This window comes from Chiloscyllium plagiosum, chromosome 14 (assembly GCF_004010195.1).
Source record: "Chiloscyllium plagiosum isolate BGI_BamShark_2017 chromosome 14, ASM401019v2, whole genome shotgun sequence".
Classification (NCBI taxonomy): domain Eukaryota; kingdom Metazoa; phylum Chordata; class Chondrichthyes; order Orectolobiformes; family Hemiscylliidae; genus Chiloscyllium; species Chiloscyllium plagiosum.
This window is the reverse complement of record NC_057723.1, coordinates 73,037,260-73,062,263: the sequence shown is the minus strand read 5'-3', so window position 1 is coordinate 73,062,263 and position 25,004 is coordinate 73,037,260. Positions and strand designations below refer to the sequence as shown.

The 25,004-nt window shown below is 44.1% G+C and overlaps 1 protein-coding gene across 6 annotated transcripts in view; it reads right to left on the bottom strand.

The window, feature by feature from the left end:
* Window positions 1-24,640, bottom strand: part of LOC122556802 — a 52,789-nt gene extending 28,149 nt beyond the window's left edge. Inside the window, exons 1-9 of one of the 6 annotated variants that reach the window (XM_043704002.1) lie at window positions 24,572-24,640; window positions 20,223-20,401; window positions 19,030-19,235; window positions 17,132-17,269; window positions 15,673-15,856; window positions 11,223-11,313; window positions 8,705-8,806; window positions 3,133-3,223; window positions 1,929-2,123 (exon numbers count right to left, since the gene is read on the bottom strand). In XM_043704002.1, the coding sequence (XP_043559937.1) occupies window positions 1,929-2,123; window positions 3,133-3,223; window positions 8,705-8,806; window positions 11,223-11,313; window positions 15,673-15,856; window positions 17,132-17,269; window positions 19,030-19,235; window positions 20,223-20,333 (1,118 nt within the window). In that variant the 5' untranslated portion in view covers window positions 20,334-20,401; window positions 24,572-24,640. The other 5 variants (XM_043703998.1, XM_043704001.1, XM_043704000.1 and 2 more) reach the window with 5 other exon arrangements.
* Window positions 24,641-25,004: the final 364 nt, after the last annotated feature.

The following is a 25,004-nucleotide window of genomic DNA, read 5'->3' as shown; positions in this document are numbered from 1 at the left end:
AGAGGCATTTGGATGGGTATATGAATAGGAAGGGTTTGGAGGGATATGGGCTGGGTGCTGGCAGGTGGGACTAGATTGGGTTGGGATATCTGGTCGGCATGGACCGGTTGGACCGAAGGGTCTGTTTCCGTGCTGTACATCTCTATGACTCTGTGACTCTAAGACGATTTGTCAGTCCCAGCTGACGAACCGGTCTCACTACACTTCAAAGATTATGTTTCTCTGGCCTCTTGCACATCTTCTGCTTCCTCCATTCTATCATTGGTGATTATGTGCTCAGTTGCCTAGCCTCTAAGTTTTAGAATTTCCTCCCTAAAACTCCCTAATCGGCTGCTTGAAGCCAATCTCATTGACCAAATGTTTTGATTATCTGTCCTAATAACTCAATGTCATTCACTCCATTTTTTTTTTACCTGATTACACTCCTTTGAAAAGCCTTGGGACAGTTTACTTTGTGAAAGTTGCTAGACAAATGGAGTTGTGGTTCCTCAGTTAGACATTTGTCCCATTATGAACCTGGAAGAATAATCTCACCTGCCTCCTCGGTGCAGCACTGGAGAAATTGTTGCTTTCTAGGGGTCCCATGTTGCCCAACAGGCATGTCATCCAGTCTCACTTCCTATGTCAGGAAGGAGCAAAAGATACCTTGGTATAGTTTAAATAAGAGTTTGGGAGTTCTCTCTGTGATCTTGTTCTCATATACTGCTGAACGTCCTCAACCAAATAAATGGTGTGGGATCAATCAATTCATTGGTTATTTGTGGGATCTTGTTTTGAGAAAAGTGACTGTGCTACTTTGCCCTTCAAAAGGTAAGTAGTCTTGAACTGTATTAGGAACAGAAGTGATGCTGGTGTATATTCTTTTGTATCAAATCTTTCTTTATCTTTTAAACAATGCATAAAGTAAAGACAGATACAAAGTATCCATGCAGCCATTATTCCAACCTCTAATCGTAAATGATTTGTTTTGATTTATTTATTGTCACGTGTACCTAAGTGCAGTGAAAATCTTCCTCTTGCTCCTTAATCTGCCCAACTCTTCCTTTGGTCACCCTTTTACTATTGATGTACTTGTAGATTTCCCTTCTTATTAGCTGCCAGTATTGTTTCATAATCCCTTTTTGCTTCCTGTATTTGGTTTCTCCTGAACCATCTGCAATAATCTTGGTTCTCAATTGCATTTACTGCCTGACACCTATGATCACACACTTTTGATTCTTTACTTTAATTTTTATCTCCTTTGCCATCCAGAGAGCTCTGCATTTGTTGTCCTACCTTACCTTACCTTGACTGTGCCTAAACTATCCTGGTCCACCCACATTGACACAACAGCCAAGAAAGCACAACAACGCTTTGACTTCCTCAGGAGACTGAGGAAATTTGGCATGTTCATAAAGACTTTTACTGATTGTGACAGAAATGCACAATAGAAAGCATTCTATCCAGATGCATCATGGTTCTGTACTGGCAATTGCTCTGCCCAGGAGTGTGAGAAACTACTGAGAGTTAGGAATACAGCCCTGTCCCTCACACAAGCCAACCTCCCATCTATTGACTTCTTGCTGTCTTGGGAAAGCAATCAACATGACCAAAGACCTCTCCTACCCCAGTTATACTCTCTTCCACCTCCCACCCTCTTCCGTCTGGCTGAAGATATAGACGTTTATATACATGCACAACAGATTCAAGAACAGCTTTTTCCCTGCTGTTATTAGCTCTGGATAGACCTCTCAAATTTTGAAGTTAATGTCTATCTTGCTCTCTGTGCACCTTCTCTGCAGCTGTAACATTGTACTCCTCACTCTGTTCTATTACCCTGATGCACTTTGGCTGGTATGACCTGCCTGTACTGCACACAAAACAAAAACTTGTCACTGTACCTAGGTACATGTGACAATAATAAATCAAACCAATGGAGACCCCTTTACCTGGTGAAACTAGGTGGTTGCATGGTCTTTTTAGATTCTGCGACTGCAGATGATTCCTTTTCCCCTTTCAGGGCAACATCGACAAGATGGTAGGCTGAACGGGCTTTTCGCTGACTGGCGTTCCTTCTCAGTTTGATGGTATTGTGCCTGGCCATTCCCCTGGACTGTCTTTCAAACATATTGAACACTTCATGACTGAAAGGGGAGGAAGAAAACATCACATTAGCTGGTCAGTCGTCACAATGTGGCTCGCAACAATGATAAAGTGTATGCGAAGATGAATTTCAAAATTAACTTGGAGGGGAGGGGCGTTGGTTAGAGGGAAAACGATCTTTTGAAATGAATCATGTGAGAGACTACTGAAACTTACAGCTAAAGAATGTGCAGTCCAGTGTCGAGAGTTATTGCAGATATAAACCTACTGAGGGGATTCAGAGTGAGCTTCTAGTGCGTTGGCTTCTAGTGAAAATAGGCCTCTGTCCCAACTCAATTTTAAAGTAACAATTAGTTGCAGAAACATGGGCTTGGGTCAGGAGAATTGCAAGATGAAACAAGACTAAAGGCAGAAAGCTCCCCCACTGGAGTTGGAGAGAGAGGTTACAAGAAGAGGAAATAATAGGGATATGTTGGCCTTTGCACTCATTAAGTTCTGAATGAAGAGGTCCATTGGCAACCCACCACCATCTAGAGCTCTTAAGTGGTCAGTTCATTGCCACCCAAGGGCTTCAATTCATCCCTGATCTCTTGTCTCACTAGCAGCCAAGTCAGGTGACTATCTTCCTGACTGTAACACCGGAAGAATCTGCCTGTTCAGTTTTGACGCGGGTGGTGTGGGTAGGGGTGGGGAGGGGGTTTGGATAGGGGCAAGGAGGTTACTTCAGAAAGTTAACCCCTGCTCTTGCACCCGCTCTCCCTGAAACCCACCCCAGCCCCATGTCTCTGCAACTCCCACCCTGTGAGAATGGTCATCTGATACATTGATAATGGAATGGTTGACTAATTGTTGCAATCAATCTCATACTAGTTATTTACAACAGACCCAGGCAATCCTTTATGGTGTCCTCTTCCATCATCAGATGGCCTCACTGGGGCTTTGAATGTTCACAGTCAAGTGGGGCTGAGGTTTATGAAGGAGTATCTCAGTGCACCCCTGGAGAAGGGGCAGTAGGCACTATAAAGAGTGAGTTTCCACAAATATTCTGACCTGTACAGAAAGTATGATGACTGCTGCCGTTCCCATTTTAGAATCATCCCCTCACTGTGTCCACTGAAAAAGAGTATAGGCTCCTTCTGGGCTGAGGAGGAAAGGGCACATGGTGTGATAAAGATAATTCACTTAAACAGAATAGATGCTGCATCAGCGTGCACATCCAGTTTAGTGTGGTACAGGACATTGATCTGGCTCGCACAGCAGTGAGCCTGTCTCAGTACAAGAACAACAACTGTGTAATTTTATATAACACCTGTAACAAAACATATTATAATGATGGGGCTGAGAAGCTTTGAGTAGAATCCTTGCCATCTAACTGTCTTGTTGGTATTCGCCTGAGAGGAAGTATGCTCACACAAAGTCCTGGCTGAAGACAGACTCAGTCTGAATGAACAGTGAATCGGTTTATTACATATTACTTCATACTAAATCTACAATTCATAATGGTATCTTTTAGACATTATGTTCAACTGACGGATAAGTGAAGCATGGCTGCTCTTGAATCAGTCTCACACTGGCTTGGTGACAAACACAGAACAGGTTGACTCTTCCTAACGACAGTCTTTTACAGTTACTTTCGAACCAACCTGTTTCGAGATGTTAATACATGTCACTGCAGACGTGGCCCGAACCCAAGCCTCTTGGCTCAAGGGTTGGGACATTACCACTGCTCCACAAGGGTCCGAACAGTTCTTTAGGTCCTGATGTGTAGAGACTTAATGATGTCAATTCACCCTTTCAGGTTATACAACAAATATCCTGAGGTATTTCAGGGGAAAGATTATAAAACACATCGCAACATAAACCATTATTAGGCCAGATGACCAAAGGCATTGTCAGATGTCAGCTTAAGAAGTGTCTGAAAGGAGGTGGAAATGTGCAGAATTGAAAGGAGGGTATGGAAGGAAGGGAAGGGAAGACACTACACATAGGCAACTAAAAGCGCCCAATGATTAGGCTCAGTGCCAATCTCCCTTCCCACCTATCCACTCCACCCTCTGACTTATCACCTCCATCCCCACCTCCATTCACTCATTGTACTCTTTGCTACATTCTCCCCAGCCCCCCCACCAATGTATCTCTCCACCCTGGAGGATTCCTGCCTCTAGTCCTGATGAAGGGCTTTTGCCCGAAACGTTGATTCTCTTACTCCTCGGATGCTGCCTGACCTGCTGTGCTTTTCCAGCACCACTCTAATCTAGACTCTGGTTTCCAGCATCTGCAGTCCTCACTTTTGCTCAGTGGTTAGCACTGCTGCCTCATAGCGCCAGGAACCTGTGTTTCATTCCAGCCTCGGGCAACTGTCTGTGTGGAGTTTGCACATTCTCACCATGTCTGTGTGGGTTCCCTCCGGGTGCTCCGGTTTCCTCCCACAGTCCAAAGATGTGCAGGTTAGGGTGAATTGGCCATGCTCAATTATCTGTCACGTTTTCAGTGGTTAGCACTGCTGCCTCATAGCGCCAGAAACCTGTGTTTCATTCCAGCCTCGGGCAACTGTCTGTGTGGAGTTTGCACATTCTCACCATGTCTGTGTGGGTTCCCTCCGGGTGCTCCGGTTTCCTCCCACAGTCCAAAGATGTGCAGGTTAGGGTGGATTGGCCATGCTCAATTATCTGTCACGTTTGGGGATGAATAGGTTAGGTGCATTAATCAGGGGTAAATGTGGAGTAATAGGGTAGGGGGAACATGTCTGGGTGGGTTGCTCTTTGGAGGGTCAGTGTGGATTTGTTGGGCCAAATGGCCTGTTTCCACACACTGGGGATTCAATGGAGATTTGATATAGGAGCAGAGATGTCTTGTGGCAATTACGTGGGGTGCTGGTGAGACAATATCTGGAGCACTGTGTGCAGATTTGATCTCCTTATCTGAGAGAAGATGTTCTGGCTATGCAGGGAGTGTTAAGAGGTTTGTCACACTGATTACTGGGATGGCAGGATTGATGCCTCCCAGCACAACAGGCAATTTAGTACGGTCAATTCACCTGACCTGCACATGTTTGGATTGTGGGAGGAAACCAGAGCACCCAGAGGAAACCCACGCAGACACAGGGAGAACGTGCCCGAGGCTGGAATCGAACCTGGGTCCCTGGTGCTGTGAGGCATCAGGGCTAACCACTGAGCCACTGTGCCACCCCCACAGTAAGAACAATCCTCTCATTATGAAAGTCAACATGTTATTTGCTTTCCTCACTGCCTCCTGCACTTGCGTGCTCACTTTCAGGCACTGTGCAGGATGACTCAAGGACCTCTCCCCTTTCCCAGTCTATCATCACTCAGATCAAAATCTGCATTCCTGCTTTTGATATAAGAGTTGATAACCTCATATTTATGCATCTTGTAGAGTTGTGGAGCTGAAGGAGTTTGCAGAGATTATAGAGGTGGAGCTATGGAAGTAATTGAAAATAAAGGATGAGAATTTTAAAATGAAGGCATTGTCAATGAGCCAAAGTAGGTCAGTGAGTAGAGGGATCATCGAGGAATGGGAATAAGGGAAAGTTAAGGCTAGACAATCACTGCTTTAAAGGATCTCTACATTGCGGAGGATTGGATGATGAGATAAGTCAGGAGTGCAAGCAAAATTTTGTTTTTCTTCCAATTTTCAAGGGTGACACACTGGCTCACAGCACCAGGGACCTGGGTTCGATTCTAGCCTTGGGTGACTGTCTGTGTGGAATTTGCACATTCTCCCCGTGTCTGCGTGGGTTTCCTCCAGGAGCTCTGGTTTCCTCCCACAGTCCAAAACTGTGCAGGTTAAGTTGGATTGGCCATGCTAAACTGTTCCATAGTGTCCAGGGATGTGCAGGCTAGGTTGATTAGTCATGGGAAATGCAAGGTTACAGGGATAGGTTGGCTCTGGGTAAGATGCTCTTCGGAGGGTTGGTATGGACTTGATTGGCTGAATAGGCTGCTTCCACACCATAGGGATTCTATGATTTCACATCCTCAGGAATCCTAAAGCACATCTCAAAATGCTTTTGGACAATCAGTATGCCTGGGATTGTAGTCACTGCTGCAATGATGAGACACCCAAAGGCCTATTCATGCATGGGTAGGACGTTCTGACAATGGAGGAAACACAAAGTGGCTCACCAGACCGTTTCCTGGAATGGCAGGACTGACATATGAAGTGACTGGATCCATTCGGACCAAATTCACTGGAGTTTGAAAATGAACTGCAACCAAACCGGCAAACCACATTCTGAAAGTAGTTTTCCAAAATGACGTGAGGATAATCATGTGTGTCCACACTCTTTCACCCAAAATGTCTGAACTTCAATCGGCTCTGGTGCGGGATTAACATCGAATTTGATTGATAATTTCTGTTCACAAGAATAATGATGTTAAAAATCACAAAACACCAGGTTATAGTCCAACGGGTTTAATTGGAAGCACTAGCTTTCAGAGCGCTGCTCCTTCATCAGGTAGCTAGTCACAGCTACCCGATGAAGGGGCGTCGCTCCGAAAGCTAGTGCTTCCAAATAAACGCGTTGAACTATAACCTGGTGTTGTGTAACTTTTAACTTTGTCCACCCCAGTCCAACACTGGCACCTCCTCATCAAGAATAATAATGTCCAATCTTCCACAGGGGTCCTCAGAGAGCACCTTGCTGAAATGTGGAACATTTTTTCAGTTTTGAAAAGATTTGGAAGTGGTCAAATTAAAGCATCTTACAGCCCGTCCAGTCTAATCTGCCTCTCTGAGTGAGTAATACAATTAGTCTCACTTCACTGCCCTTTCCCTGTGAACTTGTATTTATTTTTTTTCCTGTCCTTTTATTTGTTACGATTAGAACCATAAACTAAATGTTAGGAAAGTTGTGACTGTTCTGCACTGCAGCCGCAGATCCTGAAGTCCTGCCAGCAAAACCCAACGCCTCACCATTTACATGGGGTGTGGGTGGACTGTATGGGTACAGGGGACAGGTTGCATGTTATACATCTGTGATTCACAGAGAATGGTGCAATTTTCCATATCTGGGATTTCTAACATGATTCACGGACTTTAGGTATTTGAGGAAATAAACTGAATTATTTGGAAATGTTCCACACGTTTTTGAAGAAGTCTCCTTGGAAGAGACAAAGTTCCATCTGGGATTGTCAAGAATGTGAACAAATCGAGGATAACTTCAGAGGAAGTGTCAAGTTTAAGTCACTCAAATCCCCAGGCTTTTAAATTTTTTGAGATAAAAGAAATGCTGTTGTGACCATTTGCAAATTCTCTAACTGTCTGTTCATATAAATCTGAGGAACATCATTACAGGATTAATGCTACATGGCTTATCAGATGTTCTTTTCACAAAGCAGGAAAGATTGTGGGCATTTTCTCAGAGTTGAATTTTCCTGATTTAGCACCGAAAATTCAGGCTGTCACAAAGAACAGAGGGAGATTATAATGCCAGAAAATTGCATCTAGATTAGATTCCCCACAGTGTGGAAACAGGCCCTTTGGCCCAACCAGTCGACACCGACCCTCCAAAGAGTAACTTATCCAGACCCCTTTCCCTCTGACTAACGCACCTAACACTACGGGCAATTTAGCGTGGCCAATTCACCTAACCTGCACACCTTTGCGACTGTGGGAGGAAACTGGAGCACCCGGAGGAAACCCATGCAGACACGGGGAGAATGTACAAACACCACACAGACAGTCGTCCGAGGCTGGAATCAAACCTGGGACCCTGGTGCTGTGAGGCAGCAGTGCTAACCACTGAGCCCCCGTGCTGCCCAATGCGTGACATCTATTTTCATGACATCTTCAGGAATTGTGTTCCTATGTGATAACAATTCGCAACGTTAAATAAAATTCTCATCTCCCTCCAATTCACTCATGATTCCCCCTTCCCTGAAGCATACTTGTTCTGTTTGATAATATTATGCATTTCTGAATGCTTTGTTATTGCATCTTTATAACAGACTCTAACATTGTCCTGAAGACTGATGTTGACTTGCCTGGCCTATAGTTACCTATTTTATGTCTCCTTCCCTTTTTGAATGACTGGCAGTTTTCCAGTCACCTGACAATTTTCCAGAATCTATAGATTCTCGGGAAATTACTACCAATGCATCGACATCTTGAAACGTACTTCCTTTCCTATCCCAGGATGCAATCAATCAGCTCAAGGGATTTTATTGGCCTCTGGTCCCACCATTTTACTGAACGCAGACTTTAAATGTGAAACTCATCAGTGAACTGGGGGGCTTAGCCTTGCTGGTATCTTAGAATCTTTACTGTCTGGACGCAGGCCATTCAGCCAATCGAGTCCACACCAACCCTTCAAAGAGCACCCCAACCCTTACCCTATCACCCTGCATTTCCCATGGCCAATCCACTTAAACCTGCACATCTTTGGACTGTGGAAGGTAACTGGAGCATCCGGAGGAAACCCACGCAGACACAGGGAGAATGTGCAAACCCTAGACAAACAGTCGCTCAAGGCTGGGATCAAACCCAGGTCCCTGGTGCTGCGAGGCAGCGTTGCTAACCACTAAGTCACTGTGCCATCCCGTAGTACTGACAGTGAACTGGAACAATCTGATAGCCTCTGCTGTTGTTGCACTGTACTCACTGTAAGTCAGGCACTCCACGGGCAGCTTGCTTTGTAAGACGGTGACGCAGCCCATCTTGTTGTATTTCCACACCGTCACATCTCTGTGCTGCCTGCTGGAACCTGTTGTGAAAAGGTGTGCAAAGGTTAAATATCAACTCAACCCAGGGCGCATTTACACAGGGAGGGATGGTAGAAGTGTAATACTCCAGTGTCTGAACTGAAACAAAGATCCTTCTGGTTGTCAGTTTGCTCGTTGAGCTGATGGGTTCATTTTCAGACATTTTGTCACCATCTAGGTAACATCATCAGTGAGCCTCTGGTGAAGTATTGGTGTTTTGTCCCACTTGCTGTTGATGGGTCTTGCTGTTGTGGTGGGTGATGCCATTTCAGGTTCTTTTTCTAAGAGGTTGATAAATGGGGTCCAAATCTATATGTTTGTTTTTGGAGTTCTGGTTTGAATGCCAGACCTCCAGGGATTCCTGTGAGTGTCTTTGTTTAGCCTGTCCCAGGATAGATGTATTATCCCTGTTGAACTGGTGTCCTCTTCGTCTGTGTGTATGGATACTGGTGATAGTTGGTCATGTCTTTTGGTGGAAGTGGGTACTGCAGATGCTGGAGATTAGAGTCAGGATTAGAGTGGTGCTGGATAAGTATAGCAGGTCAGGCAGCATCCAAGAAGCAGGAAAATTGACATTTCTGGCAAAAGCCCTTCATCAGGTAATCCTGGTGAAGGGCTTTTGCCCGAAATGTCGATTTCCCCGCTACTTGGATGCTTCCTGACCTGCTGTGCTTTTCCAGCACCACCCTAATCATGTATCTTGGTGGCTAGTTTCCTGTCGGTTCTTTTCCAAAATCTCAAACAGAGATTCACCTTTTGCATTGGCTTGACAGTCAGTTCTTTGAGTTGCTCAGATCCTGCAACTCTATAACAGATCCTGCAGCTCTATAGCAGATCCCGCCCTACCCTTATGGCCATGCACGTATACTTTCTGAAACTGGCCTTTCGCAAGCACTGGGGAGGTGGTGGTCACAGTGGCACAGTGGTTAGCACTGTTGCCTCACAGTGCCAGAGACCCGGGTTCAATTCCCACCTTAGGCGACTGTCTGTGTGGAGTTTGCACATTCTCCCCCTGTCTGCGTGGGATTTCCTCCAGGTGCTCTGGTTTCCTCCCACAGTCCAAAGATGTGCAGGTTAGGTGAATTGGCCAAGTTAAATTGCCCGGAGTGTTAGGGGAATGGGTCTGGGTGGGTTGCGCGTCGGTGTGGACTTGTTGGGCCGAGGGGCCTGTTTCCACACTGTAAGCAATCTAATAAACAAAAACAATCTAATCTAATATTGGGAAAGTTACTGGACTAGTAAACTAGAGACCCAGCTTAATGTTCTGGGGGTATGTATTTGAATCCCAACACAGTAATAAATACAATTTGCATTCAATAAAAATATGGAACAAAGTGATACATTAATGATGGCCACCAAACTACCTCCAACTGTGTTAAAAACCCATCTGGGTCACTAATGTCCTTTAGGAAAGGAAACTGCCATCCTTACTGGTCTGATCTACATGTGACTTCAAACCCACAGCAGTGTGGTTGACTCTTAATGTCCCCTGGGCAATTAGGGATGGGCAATAAATGCTGGACCTAGCCAAGAATGAATATATAAACAAAGCAGATGTCCAACTCATTAATTTCAGTTCACATCTCCTGTTGCCAGATACAGCATCACTCTGGCACTGATTGAAGGGCTGACTATGGGCCTTTGTGATTGATACAGAATTCGTGAGGGTAATATGAGGAATACAATGTGCAGAGAAGGTGCAGAAACAGCAAGATCAACTTTAAATTTAAAATTTGAGAGGTCCATTCAGAAATCTAACAACAGCAGGGAAGAAGGTGTTGTTGAATCTGTTGGTATGTGTGTTTAGGCTCTTGTATCTTCTGCATGATGGAAGAGGGTATAACTAGGGTGGGAGGGGTATTTTGCAAGAGTGATTGAGAGAACAGCTTCAGATTGCATTTCCTGCAGGATTTCAGAGAAGCCCATGCAAGATTAATGCACACTAAAACGCCAGAGCAACAGACACCAGACCATCCTATGTATTATCCTTTGCCAGGTCGTATCTTCTAGCTTGCACTTTTAGTCTAACTTATCTTTTAACCATATTACCTGTGTTTATGTACGTGGTGCCTTTTTATTTATTTTTCAAAGAAAGGAGATAAAGAAAATCCTCGAAATTTTGACTCTGCCATGTTCTGGCAAACAACATTTTAATTGTTTCCTGAAGAAGGGCTTTTGCCCGAAACGTCGATTCTCCTGCTCCTCGGATGCTGCCTGGCCTGCTGTTTTTTTCCAGCACCACATTTTTCAATTTTAATTGAAGTGTCAAGTTGTATATCTGAAGAAGAAATAAAAATAAACATTGCAACAGATCAAGGAGGGGGTGAAAAGCGAGTTGTTGGTTTCAGCTCCTCACCTGATCATAGCAAACACTCCTGGCAAAACTATTAAAGAGAGTGTGTCCGTATAACGCCTTACCGATCACATGATTAGTCTCTGGGATACAGACCAGTTGATGGAATGGTTGTCTAGTCTCATGCGTTTGGAAAGTTTCAACAGACTCAGAAACCTGGAAAACAAAGTGAGGATATGGGATTGAGCTTTTGAAAGGACAGGGGAATGCCATTGATGTCGTAACATCAAAAGCAGCCGGTGAAAGGACAATACTGAAGTCAATCTTTACTTGGCCTTACATTTATTTCCAGGCTGAAGCGTTATAAACTGTACCCCTGAACACAACCACAGCACAGTTTCATTGATTGAGAGTCGGTACTTTTAATCAACATGTTCGGTGTGGCACATCTCTGGGCCAGATGGAACTTGAATCTAGTCTTTCCAGCACTAGAGGTAGTGATACTACTATTGTGCCGTAAAACTCTTGGTATGTGATCGGCATGGACTGGTTGGACTGAAGGGTTTGTTTCCATGCTGTATGACTCAACGTGGAAATATTTCTTTTTAATCACCTGGTTCGGAGCTGACTTCTTACACTGCTGCAGTCCATCTGGTGTAGTTAGACCCATAATGCCATTTGGGAGGAAGATTTTGACCCAACAACACTGAAGGAATGGTCAAATACATCCACAAACATTTAGACCTCAACCACCGATGCTCAGTAACAGCACAGTGTAACAACTACATGATGCACCGCCGAATTTCAACAAGTCTGAGAGTCATACAGCATGGAAACAGACCCTTCAGTCCAACTTGACCACACTGACCACCATCCCAAACTACTCCCACCTACCTGCGTTTGGCCCATATCCCTCCAAACCTTTCCTAATCATGACCTTATCCAAATGTCTTTTAAACGTTGCAACTGTACCTGCACCTACCAAATCCTCTGGCTGCTCCTTCCACACACAACCCACTCTCTGTGTAAAATAATTGCTCATCATGTCCTTTTTAAATCTTTCTCCTCTCACCTTTAAAATATGCCCCTGAGTTTTGAACACCACCACCCCAGGGAAAGGACTTTGCTATTCATTTTGTCTTTGCCCCTCATGATTTTATAAACCTCTATTAGGTCAAAGTGAAAAATCACAAAACACCAGGTTATAGTCCAACAGGTTTATTTGGAAGCACTAGCTTTCGGAGCACTGCTCCTTCATCAGGTATTATGGAGTATAAGATTATAAGACACAGAATGTATAGCAAAAGTTTACAGTGTGATGTAACTGAAATGATATATTGAAAATGACCTGGATTGCTTGTTAAGTCTCTCATCTTTTGGACTGACCATGTTGGTTTCAGTTCTTAAGAATAGTTCTTCAGTTCTCAATATATCATTTCAGTTACATCACACTGTAAACTTTTGTTATAAATTCTGTGTCTTATAATCTTATACTCCACAACCACCTGATGAAGGAGCAGCGCTCCGAAAGCTAGTGCTTTCAAATAAACCTGTTGGACTAGAACCTGGTGTTGTGTGATTTTTAACTTTGTTCACCGCAGTCCAACACTGGCACCTCCAAATCTATGAGGTCACCCCTCAACCCACGATGCTCCAGTGAAAAATGTCCCAGCCTATTTTTATTACTTAAACCCTCCATTGCCAGCAGCATCTTAGTAAATCTTTTCTGAGCCCTCTCTAATTTAATAGTATCCTTCAGATAACAGAGGGACAGAATTATATACACTCTCCTCAGACAATACCTTTCAAACCCATGACTACTACCATTTACAATAGGAATATAGGAACAGCACTAGGCCATTCAGCCCCTTGAGTCTGGACCATCATTCAATGAGATTATGGTTGATCTGTGGCCCAACTCCACATATCTGCCTTTGGCCTATATCCCTTAAGACCTTTGCTTCATAATAAAAAAAAAATCTATAAAATAAATAACTGATCCTGCACCCGCTGCCATTTGTGAAAGAAAGTTACCAACATCCTGCACTACTTGTGCCTAGAAGTGCTTCCTAACAGCTCCTCTGAACAGAATGGGCCTAATTCTCAGAGTATGGCCCTTTGACCTAGAATCCACAACCAATGAAAATAGTTTATCTTTATCTACGCGGTCTTTTCTCATCAATATCTTGAAGACTCTGATGAGATCATTCTTTAAGCTTCTAAATTCTCAAGAAAACAGGTCAAATGTGCATAATCCTTCCTCATAACTCAATCCCAAAAGTTCAGGTATCATTCCTGTAAATCAACATTGTAATCCCTCCAAGGTCAGTCTGTCCTTCCTAAGGTGTTGTGCCTTGATCTGCTTAGATCTCCAAAGGGGGTCTGACCAGAGTCTTATATACCTGCAGCATAATGTCCGTGTCCTTATAAACCAGTCCTCTGGATGTAAGGCTAACACTGCAATTGTTTACTGGATTCTTTTCCAATATGCTAAGAGCATAGGTACATGGGAACAGTCATTTTCAACATCTCCTCCTAGCTACTCGCCATCGGACAGAGGGAACCTGTTCTGAAGAAGGGACATACCAGATTCAAAACTGTTAACTCTTTTTCGCTTCACATATGATGCCAGACCTGCAGAGTTTCTCCAGCAATCTCTGCTTTTATTTCACATTGCCAGCATCTGAAGTGCATTGTCTTTATTTAAGGTCCGAGAGAGGCCTGTGTAGGTCCCTGACCACCTCTTTATATCAATGACTTGGATGAGGGTTTCAAAGACTTGGTGGCTAAGTTTGCTGGTGATTTAACGATGGGCAAGAAAATGCATTGAGAGGCTGACATAACGCGGATGCAGATGGATAAAAATAGGTCAGGTGAGTGGGCACAAATCTGGCAGATGGAGTATAATATGGGAAAAAGTGAAATTGTTCACTTTGGCAAGTTGAATAAAAAGTAGAATATCATTCCAGTCAGGACAACAGCAGAATTCCAAGGTGTTTGTATACTACACATATACAAAATGTTAGTATACAGGTACAGCATCATTAAGATGATGAATAGCTTGCTATCCTTTACTATGTGAGGCATTGAACATACAAAATCTAAATGTTGTGGTCCATTAGGTTATGTGGTGAGACCGTATCTCAAACACTCAGTGCAGTTTTGGTCTCTTTATTTAAGAAAGGGTATAAATGCATTTCAGGATACAATTCAGAGAAGGTTGATATCTCTTATGGGATCTCGTGAAGATAGGTTTGACAGGCTGGGGCTGCTTTCACTGGAGGTTAGAAGAGTGAGTGGTCATTTGATTGAAGTGTGATCGTGAATGGTCTAGACAAAACGGACGTGGAAGTAATATTTCCTCTCGTGGTTTAGTCCAGAACTAGGGGACACTATGGCCTTTGAGGACATGAATGAACAGAAGTTCAGGCAATGTACAACATTGGAAGAAGATGGGAATCCATTGTTATGTGGAATTCAGAACATTAATGGATCAGCAACAACCATATTGAAAGACAGATTAGACTCAAAGGACAAAGTGACCTCTTTCTGCTCCTAATTCATATCTTTGTATGTAACTTATATTTTTTTTAAATGCTCTCTGTATGTTTTCCACCTTGCAACTCACAGGAGAGATTAATCTTAAATCTGTGGATAATCCTGAAGGCTTGGCAACTCTATTGAAATGCCACAAAAACAGAAATTGCTGGAAAAGCTCAGCAGGTCTGGCACCATCCATGGAGAGGGAAATCAGAGTTAACGTTTTGGGCTGAGTGACCCTTCTTCAAATCAGTTCCACAGTGTCCAAATCAACGTTCAGTCAACATCACTGAAAGCACATGGTTTTCTGTGACCTTGCTCTGACCACATTGGCTGCTGTGTTTTATTACATAACAACATTGAAGAAAAAGTGAACTGGTTTCGTTAGATGTGATTAGGAGCTACATAAATGCAAACTCATTTTTTCTTCTGGTATGTGGATATCAGCAGGTGGGCTATGGTATTACTACAGTTGAGTAGTCTCCCCAGCTTCACTGCAGATTGAAGGGAAGGCGATGGCCTAATCGTATTACCACTGGACTGTGAATCTAGCAACTCCGATAATATTCTGGAGATCTGGGTATGAATCCTATCGCAGCCGATGACGGAATTTGAATTCAATTAAAGTCTGGAAGCTAAGAGTCTAATGATGACCATGAATCTATTACTGATTGTTGGGAAAAGCCCATCTGGGTCACTAATGTTCTTTAGGGAAGGAAACTGCCATCCTTACCTGGTCTGGCCTACATGTGACTCCAGACCCACAGCAAAATGGTTGACTCTTAACTGCCATCTGGTCAATAAATGTTGGCCTAGCCAGTGACATCCATATCCCATGAATGAATAGAAAACCCTAGGCCACTTGAGAGAGGTGTTGAATGGGCCGTGATAATATAGTGAGAAACTGCTCCGATAGAGGAGGCAGAATGAAAGGTAGTTGGTCACCAAAATCATCGTGGCTGACCCGGTGGTCAGAAATTCTTTGTGAATCGCTAGTTTTTTTTTCTCCAGGACAGAAAGAACAGGTGCACTCACAATCTCTCCAGAGCTTGGGTCGAAGATGGAAGGGGATGGAAGGCCACTGCAGATCCACACTGAGTTCACACAGGCCACAAAGCAGAGGCTGCTTATAAACTGGGGAAAGTGAGGGAGCTTTATGATCAGCTGTCCATCCTGCGACCAAACCCTCACACTTTTATCGAAGGAACCAGTCATCAACCTGCATTGGGTGAAGAGTGACAGTACATTAAAACTTGAATGCTCGTCTCGATGGCAAACACTGTCAGGTCAGTCCAAGTAACTCTAGTTCTGGACTCCCCGGCCCCAGGGAAAAGACTTTGTCTATTTACCCTATCCATGCCCCTCACAATTTTGTAAACCCCTATAAGGTCACCCCTCCGCCTCTGGCACTCCAGGGAAAACCGCCCCAGCCTGTTCAGCATCTCCCTATAGCTCAAATCCTCCAACCCTGGCAACATCCTTGTCAATCTTTTCTGAACCCTTTCAAGTTTCACAACATCTCTCCGGTCAGAAGGAGTCCAGAATTGCACGCAATATTCCAACAGTGGCCTAACCAATGTCCTGTACAGCCGCAGCATGACCTCCCAACTCCTGTACTTAATACTCTGACCAATAAAGGAAAGCATACCAAGCGCCTTCTTCACTATCCTATCTACATGTGACTCCACTTTCAAGGAGCCTATGAACTTGCACAGTCGTCCTCCTTCCTCCATTCACAAGCAGGAGTCTCTGACCAATAAAGGAAAGCATACCATGCGCCTTCTTCACTATCCTATCTACATGTGACTCCACTTTCAGGGAGCCTATGAACTTGCACAGTCGTCCTCCTTCCTCCATTCACAAGCAGGAGTAATCCTCTGCCAAACTGGTTAGTGAGGCCTCACTGCTGCACTTATCTTGATTAATTGATTGATTTACTGTTGTCACGTACCAAGAAACAGTGAAAAGTGTTGTTTTATGTGCTATACAGGCAGACCCGTACCATAAAAGGTGCATCAGGGTAGCAGAACAAAGTGCAGTGTTACAGCCACAGAGAAGGTGCAGAGCGAGAGAGAGGGGTCAACATTAACATTTCATATGTATAGACTCTGACTTTCAGTATCTGCAGTCCCTATTGGCTCCTTAACATTTGACACGTCTGTTCAAAGGTCTGATGACAACGAGGAAGAAGCTGTTCTTGAATTTGATTGTGCATGCAATCAAACTTTTATAAATTCTGCCTGATAGAACAGGATGTAAGAGAGTACAATGGGGGTGGGAGGGTCTTTGGTCATGTTGGTAGCTTTCCTGAGGCACTGAGAAGTACTGATGGAGTTAATGGATGGTTTGCGTGGTGGAACTGACTGTGTTCGTGACTCTCCGTAGTTTCTTGACTGTTGGGAGAAGCAGTTGCCAAACCACACTGCAGTGCATCCAGGTAGGATGCTTTCTATGGTGCATCTATAACAACTGGTAAGAGTCCTCATGGAAATACCTTGTGCTCTCGTGTTCTTGAACCACCATCAAGTTTGTGATACCCGCATCATGAGCATTGGGGTTGCAGTGCACCACCTGCAGGCTTCTGCTGTTTGGGTAAGAGCTGGTGTTGTACACGATGAATTTCTTGTCATACCTGGTCAAACAAGAGCAGTGGAAATATTTGTCAGCCCATGGAAGAAAATTAGATGCTTTCTTTGAGATGACTGCTCCAGCCATCCAATGACTGACTGAGTGTCTGTGCCCCAGTCCCATTCCATTAGTTTATCTTCACTTTGGGAGAGGTGGGAGAGCATAGGGACAGGAGGAGGCTGTTCAGTCAGATCAGGTGACCTGCACCTCTCCTTTTTTATCCTCCTTTTCTCTGAATCACCTCTATATATTCACAGAAAGAAAATCTATTTATTTCAGTTCTGAAAGCTCGATCTGAATGGTAGCATTGAGGGGTGGGAGTGCCAGATTTCAAGGGGCCTTTGTACCATGTGATGTCAATCCTGAAAAGCCAAGCTATAATTTTAAGATTATGCTCTCCCCCTCTTTACTGCCAAAGGAATTTGTTTCTCTGGTGTTGAGTCCTTTCAATATTTCCAACACTTCAAACACATCACCCGAGTGAAAAGATATGATTTAAATTGAAGTTATTTCAGATTAAATGTCCCAGGGTTGTTAAACATTTGGTTACTATTAACTCCCTTTGCCTGTGAACTGTTCCTAAAATAACAAGTTGGTTTTGGGAGCTGACGACTGGACATCATACTAGGGCAAATGAACGGATATTCATTAATCAAATCAAATTAACCAAAACTGGTCGAAGAGATCACTGTCGCCCTGATCAGCCTATGCAGAGTAACAAAAGAAACTGGGCCTGGACTACTTTTACATCCAAGTTAGGGGTGCAATTCTAGAGTCATAGAGTCATAGAGATGTACAACACGAAAACAGAACCTTCAGTCCAACCTGTCCAAGCCAACCAGATATCCCAACCCAATCCTAGTCCCACCTGCCAACACCCGACTCATATCCCTCCAAACCCTTCCTATTCATATACCCATCCTAATGCCTCTTAAATGTTGCAATTGTGCCAGCTTCCATCACATCCTCTGGCAGCTCATTCCATACACGTACCACCCTCTGTGTGAAAGAGTTGCCCCTTAGGTCTCTTTTATATCTTTCCCCTCTCACCCTAAATCTATGCCCTCTAGTTCTGGACTCCCCCACCCCAGGGAAAAGATTTTGTCTATTTATCCTATCCATGCCCCTCATGATTTTATAAACCTCTATAAGGTCACCCCTCAGCCTCCAACACTCCAGGGAAAACAGCTCCAGCCTGTTCAGCCTCTCCCTATCGTTTAAATCCTCCAACCCTGGCAAAATCCTTGTCAATCTTTTCTGAAACTTTCAAGTTTCACAACATCTTTCCGATAGGAAGCAGACCAGAATTGCATGCAATATTCCAACAGTGGCCTAACCAATGTCCTGTACAGCCGCAACATGACCTCCCAACTCCTGTACTCAATACTCTGACCAATAAAGGAAAGCATACCAAACGCCTTCTTCACTATCCTATCTAACTGCGACTCCACTTTCAAGGAGCTATGAACTTGATGACGTTTAAACTTTTCACTATACTCATTGCGTACCTGTGACAATAAAAGCTATTCTATTCTTCTCAAACACAGTTTGGGTGTCTTCACAGCTTGTTGAACTGAACTTCCAGTTTCTTGGCTTAGTAAGCCCAGGTCTCACTGTGAGGAGGGAGGCTGGTATTAATATCATGCCGAGCCTCAGACCACATCTGTACATCTTTGCTCCAGCATGACTTAAGTAAAGTGACGGGTACTAGACACACCAAAGGACTCGATCTCATTCATCCCTCCTTGATTTAAGGGCACTCACCCAGCAGAGTATATCCGGGTATCGATGCAGACCACAGCCGACACAATGTCTTTGTGCCTGTGATTGGTGAAGCTCGTCTCCAAGTCTAACACGTGACCGGACTCCTTCTTGACATCCAGGGCAAAGACCCTGAGCTGTTTTTTGAATCCGCAGATGAGCTGGTGCCTCCGGTGATTGATGGCCATGCAAAATACCGAGGCATTGCACTGGAAGCGAAAGTCAAAATGAACTGAAGCAGATATGTAAACGTTGCGCGCTGTTTGTGGGATCTCACTGTGCAACACAGATTGTTTTGCGACGCAGTAACAGTGACTGCACTTGGAAGGTGCTCCATTGATTGTAAGGGGAGGGACAGCCAGGGAAGGTGGAAGATCTTATTTAAAAAAAAAATGAAAATGATCTCTTTCTGCTTTAATTTCACGCAGAGGATGGTGCGTGTACGGAGTGAGCTGCCAGAGGAAGTGGTGGAGGCTGGTACAATTACAACATTGTAAAGGCATATGAATAGGAAGGGTTTGGAGGGATATGGGCTAAGTGCTGGCAAATGGGAATTGGTTAGGTTGGGATATCTGGTCGGCATGGACGGGTTGGACGAAGGGTCTGATTCCAAGTTGTCCACCTCCATGGATCTAAATCAGTATACAGATGCACCTCCCAGATTATTTTAATTCTATGTCCTGCAGATAACCTCAATAACTCACTTGAAGCAGGAGGTAGTGGATTTGAGCCCTACTCCTGATATTTAAACATCTAATCCAGGCTGGAACTTCTGAGCAACGTCAGGGGTGTGTAACATTGTTGGAAATACAGTGTGTCAGAGGAGCTACTGAATGGAGCTACTTGAGCCCACAAGTGGGTGTGAAAGATCTCATGCTTCTTCTGAAGTTGCACAGTAGAGCTCTCCCTGATGGCCTGGTCATTACTTAGTCCCCAACCAGTTCCATGCAAGCAGATTGTTCAGAAATACCACAATACTGCACAGTGGACTTGCCCATGTACAAATGGACTGCAACATTTCTTACTTTAAAACAGTGACCAGTCTCAATCATACTCTGCGTTTTCAACTTCTGTGTTTTTAACCGTGGTCGCATTTCACAATTGTTTACTTCTGCCAATGTCATGGAAATACAAAAATCCAGTTCCCAGTTTAAAGATTGAAGATGGGAATGGAGACCCCAGGTTGGAGCTCTTACCTTAATCCGGTCAAAGACTGTCGCCCCAACAGTCCACACCACAATGGTCCCATCGTTTGATGCTGAGAAAAGAAGTTTGGGTTCTGCCCAGTACAGAAACTGAGTGACCATACCGGTATGCTCAAAGACTGAAAACGTCAGCTGTCCCGTCTCCAAATCCCACCATTTAATAACGCCATCTGAACAGCAAAGAGAAAGTGCTCATTAAACAACCCAAACAAAATGAATACACTCCACATTCAGGGTCCCTTTGCCTGTGTTTGACACAGGATCAGGAATAAACCTTGCACCTAGTCCACCAGTCAGTGGGTTAATATGTAATGTGTGCCAATCCCATTTGGTCATCAGTACATCATTTCATGTGATCAACCTACCCAGAAAAATGCTACAGATCTCAGTCTTGAAAGTTCCAATTGACCCCCAACTTCCCAAACCTTTGGGGGAAAGAATTCCCAATTTCTATTACCCTCGATGAAAGTGCTTCCTGATTTTGCACAAATATTTACATTATGACAGATTGTTTTTGCACAATCAAGGTAAAAATCGGGAGCGATACAAACCAGGACGGCAGCTTCATACATGGTCACACGTGATCCATCAGTGAGTCAACTGCTGACACCATTTCACACGTTGGGGACAGCAACATCTTAAAACTGAAGAGGATGAAGCTAATTGGGGTAGGATGATCAGCGAGCACCCAATCTATACCTGCACTGCATGTCAATAATGCATCAAGTGTGAGTGACAGTTTTCTCTCATGACTCTCATAGTCCGTCTCCTTGATGCTATTGTGGGAGAGGTGCGACAGTGCAGAAGAGACTCTCAATGTGTGGGGATCAATGGATTGTTTAAGATTTGTTTTTGCTGTTTCTCTTCCCCTTTTGATAAGTGGTTATTCTGTCTCTGACCACTTCGCTTCGCTATCCCAATCTCTATTCCCGAATTGTGAGCTCAATCTGCAAGGGACAGTCACTACAAAAACAAACAGTTATGACACAACAGGCTCTCTGTAAACACTGCGACCAAAGTCCTGTCCTGTCAGGGATCCACATTAAATTGACTTCATTGGATTGAGATGAGGAGCAATAGCAATGTTTGTACTCAGACCTCACTAAGTTGCTTATCTCGCTTGGCTGACCAACATCCCATTGTATATTGTATTATTGAAATGTGCCCTTGCTCTGCCTGTTACATTTTTTTATATGTTTTTGTTATTATTGATCGGACAGTTTTTGAAGTGGCAAGTGACTGGTACACAAGGGAAACTTTAACAATCCACTTTTGATCATATTTCCCTCCCCTAACATTCTCTAACTAAGATCTTCATTACCAGCAGCCGTAGACTGTCTGATATTTTCACAGTATTTCTGTTGTCTCGTCCTGCAAACCTTTTAGGGTGCACAGTTCCGTCTGGGTTCTGTAATGGGAGAGCTAAACAAGTTGGTGCTAAATTCCTCCCAGTGTTCTTTTAGCTCAGACTTAAACTACAATTGGCTGGTCCAAGCCTTCCCACCAAATGTATTCTGAAATATAGATAAACCAGTCAACTATTTGCCATGATACAGCTCAGTTTAGTCCCATTGCATGAGCACATGCAGACATTCACTGAAAGGTTTCTGCAGCTGAGAATCCCCATCTTTTGCAGACAACAAATATTCAAAGTTACCAGCTATCCCGTCTGAGTGTACCAAGGGCGAACTTTTTGAATTCTGTGCTAACAGCAGATTATATAGAGTCATAGAGATGTACAGCACGGAAACAGACCCTTCAGTCCAACTCATCCATGCCGACCAGATATCCCAACCCAATCTAGTCCCCCCTGCCAGTACCCAATCCATATCCCTCCAAACCCTTCCCATTCTTATACCCATCCAAATGCCTTTTAAATGTTGCAATTGTACCAGCCTCCACGACATTCTCTGGAAGCACATTCCATACACGTACCACCCTCTGAGTGAAAACGTTCCCTCTTAGGTCTCTTTTATATCTTTCCCCTCTCACCCTAAACCTATGCCCTCTAGTCCTGGACTCCCCCACCTCAGGGAAAAGACCTTGTCGATTTATCCTATCCGTGCCCCTCATGAGTTTGTAAACCTCTATAAGGTCACCCCTCAGCCTCCGGCGCTCCAGGGAAAACAGCCCCAGCCTATGCAACCTCTCCCTGTACCTACGTTGTATATTCTCAGGCTGACGTCTCTCCTGAAAGATATTTGCAAAAAAGGTTCAGAAAAGACTTACATGGACGTTGCCCAAGGTTGGAGGGTTTGAGCTGAACGGAGAGGCTGAATAGGCTGGGGTTGTTTTCCCCGGAGGCTGAGGGGTTTCCTGATAGGGGCATGGAAAGGGTGAATAGACCCTTGGGTGGAGGAGTCTAGACTTAGAGGGCATAGTTTTAGGGTGAGAGGGGAAGGATATAAAAGAGACCTAGGGGCAACTTTTTCATGCAGAGGTGCATGTTTGGAATGAGCTGCCAGAGGTGGAGTGAGTGGTGGAGGCTGGTACAATTATAACATTTAAAAGGCATCTGGATGGGTACATAATTAGGAGGGTTTAGACAGATATGGGCCAAGTGTTGGCAAATGTGACTAGATTAGGTTAGGATATCTGGTTGACATAGACGGGTTGGACCGACGGGTCTGTTTCTGTGCTGTACATCTCTATGACTCTATATTGCAGTGCCATAATGGAGCATTCCCGTAACTTTGGTTCAAGCACTGGAGCTGCAAGAAGATGCCTTTTTTTCTCTCTCGTCAACCTCATCACCACATGGTGCATGGCTACGGTGGGACTGTATCTGCAGCAAGGACACTGTCAGAATTCTTTGTTCCCCTCTGTGCTGCACCGCGTGGCTAAATCAGTAAGAAATGGTTGGCATGGACCAGTTGGACTGAAGGGTCTGTTTCCGCGCTTGTATGACTCTAAGACTCTATAAGTGATGGCTGAGACATGAAAGAATAGCAGGGTGGATAATTAATGGGTGACATGAAGTCTCAGCTCAATCCAAGAAAGAGTTGCAAATGACAATAAATAGTCCAATAATCTGAATTAAAAACGTTCCATCTTGCCCAGAGCACTATGACACTGATTCAGAGGGTGATATCCCACAGACTTGGGGGGTGCTGAATTGTTTAACTGAGGCCACACGTACTCATTCAGGTTGTTGTTAAACAGCATACTATTCATATTCATGTTGTAGTCCAGGCAATCATCTCTCAGGCAAGATCATTAAAATTGACTCACTGACCGTCCATCCTCTGACAGTTTTGGAGCTTTGCTGTGTTTATGTGGTTGTCACATTTGTCTACATTACCACATTTCAGAGGTTTATTACTGGCTGTGGAGAACTTCAGTGCATCCTGTAAAAGGCATTTAGTTAGTAGGGTTTGGCTTCTCTTCCTGTGATCTGTGAGTGAGGTGATCTGAAATACTGAGATTACAACAGTCCGCTATTTCCCACTCTTACCCTCAAAGCCGGTCAGGAACTCTCTTCGAGCCAAATGATATCCCAGGGCACTTACAGAACGGTTGTGGCAGTCTGTGATGCTCAGATGCTTCTGCATGGACATCTTGCACCTGGTCTACATAGAAACACACAGCGAGCAACCAAGAGGCTTAGGGTGTGTCTTTGGTTTGGATCCTAGACCAACTGCATCTTAACGCTTCTGCCTCAGCTTAGCCTCCCAAGAGAAGTCTTCCTGAAGGTAGTTCGACGGCTTATCTGAATTCAGACACACAAGCGCACTGGGTGTCCCTCTCAGGAATGTTGAACTGTGAGCTGTGTGTCAGGCAATGGGATAACTAACATCCCCGACGACGCAGCACACAAACATAGCTGCTCAGTTTGCAAACTTCCTGCTGTGCAGTCATGGAAACAGCAAACCGAGTCAGGTGATTCACAGTCAACAGCATGGGCTTCGAGCCAGCTCTTAATTCCTTCGTTTTGAGTGTAGCCAGCCTTGAAAAAAAAACGAGAAAGGCAAGAACTCTGACAAATGAACCTCCGGTATGGAGGTCAGTGCAGCACGTTCATTACAGAATATGCAATGATTTCTCTGCTCTTAATCCTGACTTGCCAACGTTGCAAAACTCTCATTTGGATATACAATAATAATAATAAATCAGAAGAAAACATGTTTTCACTAAGTATTAGAATTAATCTTTATACAAAAAGCAAGGATTGTAAATTGAAGGTGCTCTTATCCAAACAAAAGCAGGCAGAAAAATGCTCTTTGAGCTCTTAAAAAGGTCACTTTAGATCCACCCTGACCCCACATGAGCTCCTAAACTAAGGTTCAAGCTTAAGATAACAAGGGAAAGAGAGAGACAGAGCAGATTATTTTCAGACTCACATTCATCCAGTAAACAGTCCTGGAGCTTAATCGTATCTTCCGTCCCTGTCTTCAAATCTCAAACTTTCAGATCCTCGAAGCAGGTGTTTGTGCCAAGGCTGTAAATGCTGCTCTCCTTCCCTCCCCACAATACCAATACCACCCCCAACCCCAAAGACGCCCATTCCTTTGAAAGGAGCCTTGACAGATTTATGGAGTTATTTCAATAGCGATAAGGCTACAGTTTTCAACGTTCAAATAATTACCACCAAGGAATAGTGCGAAAGTTACCAACCTTGGGAATCACTGCAAAAATTGAATATTTTAAAGAGGACAAAGACCATGGGAGGGCAAAATGAAAGGGAACAGACATAATCAAGTTGATTTGCATTGCATGGGAGAAGTAAATCATTATTGTGGTCCAAGTGCACCCCTGTAGCAGCATTTCTCACTG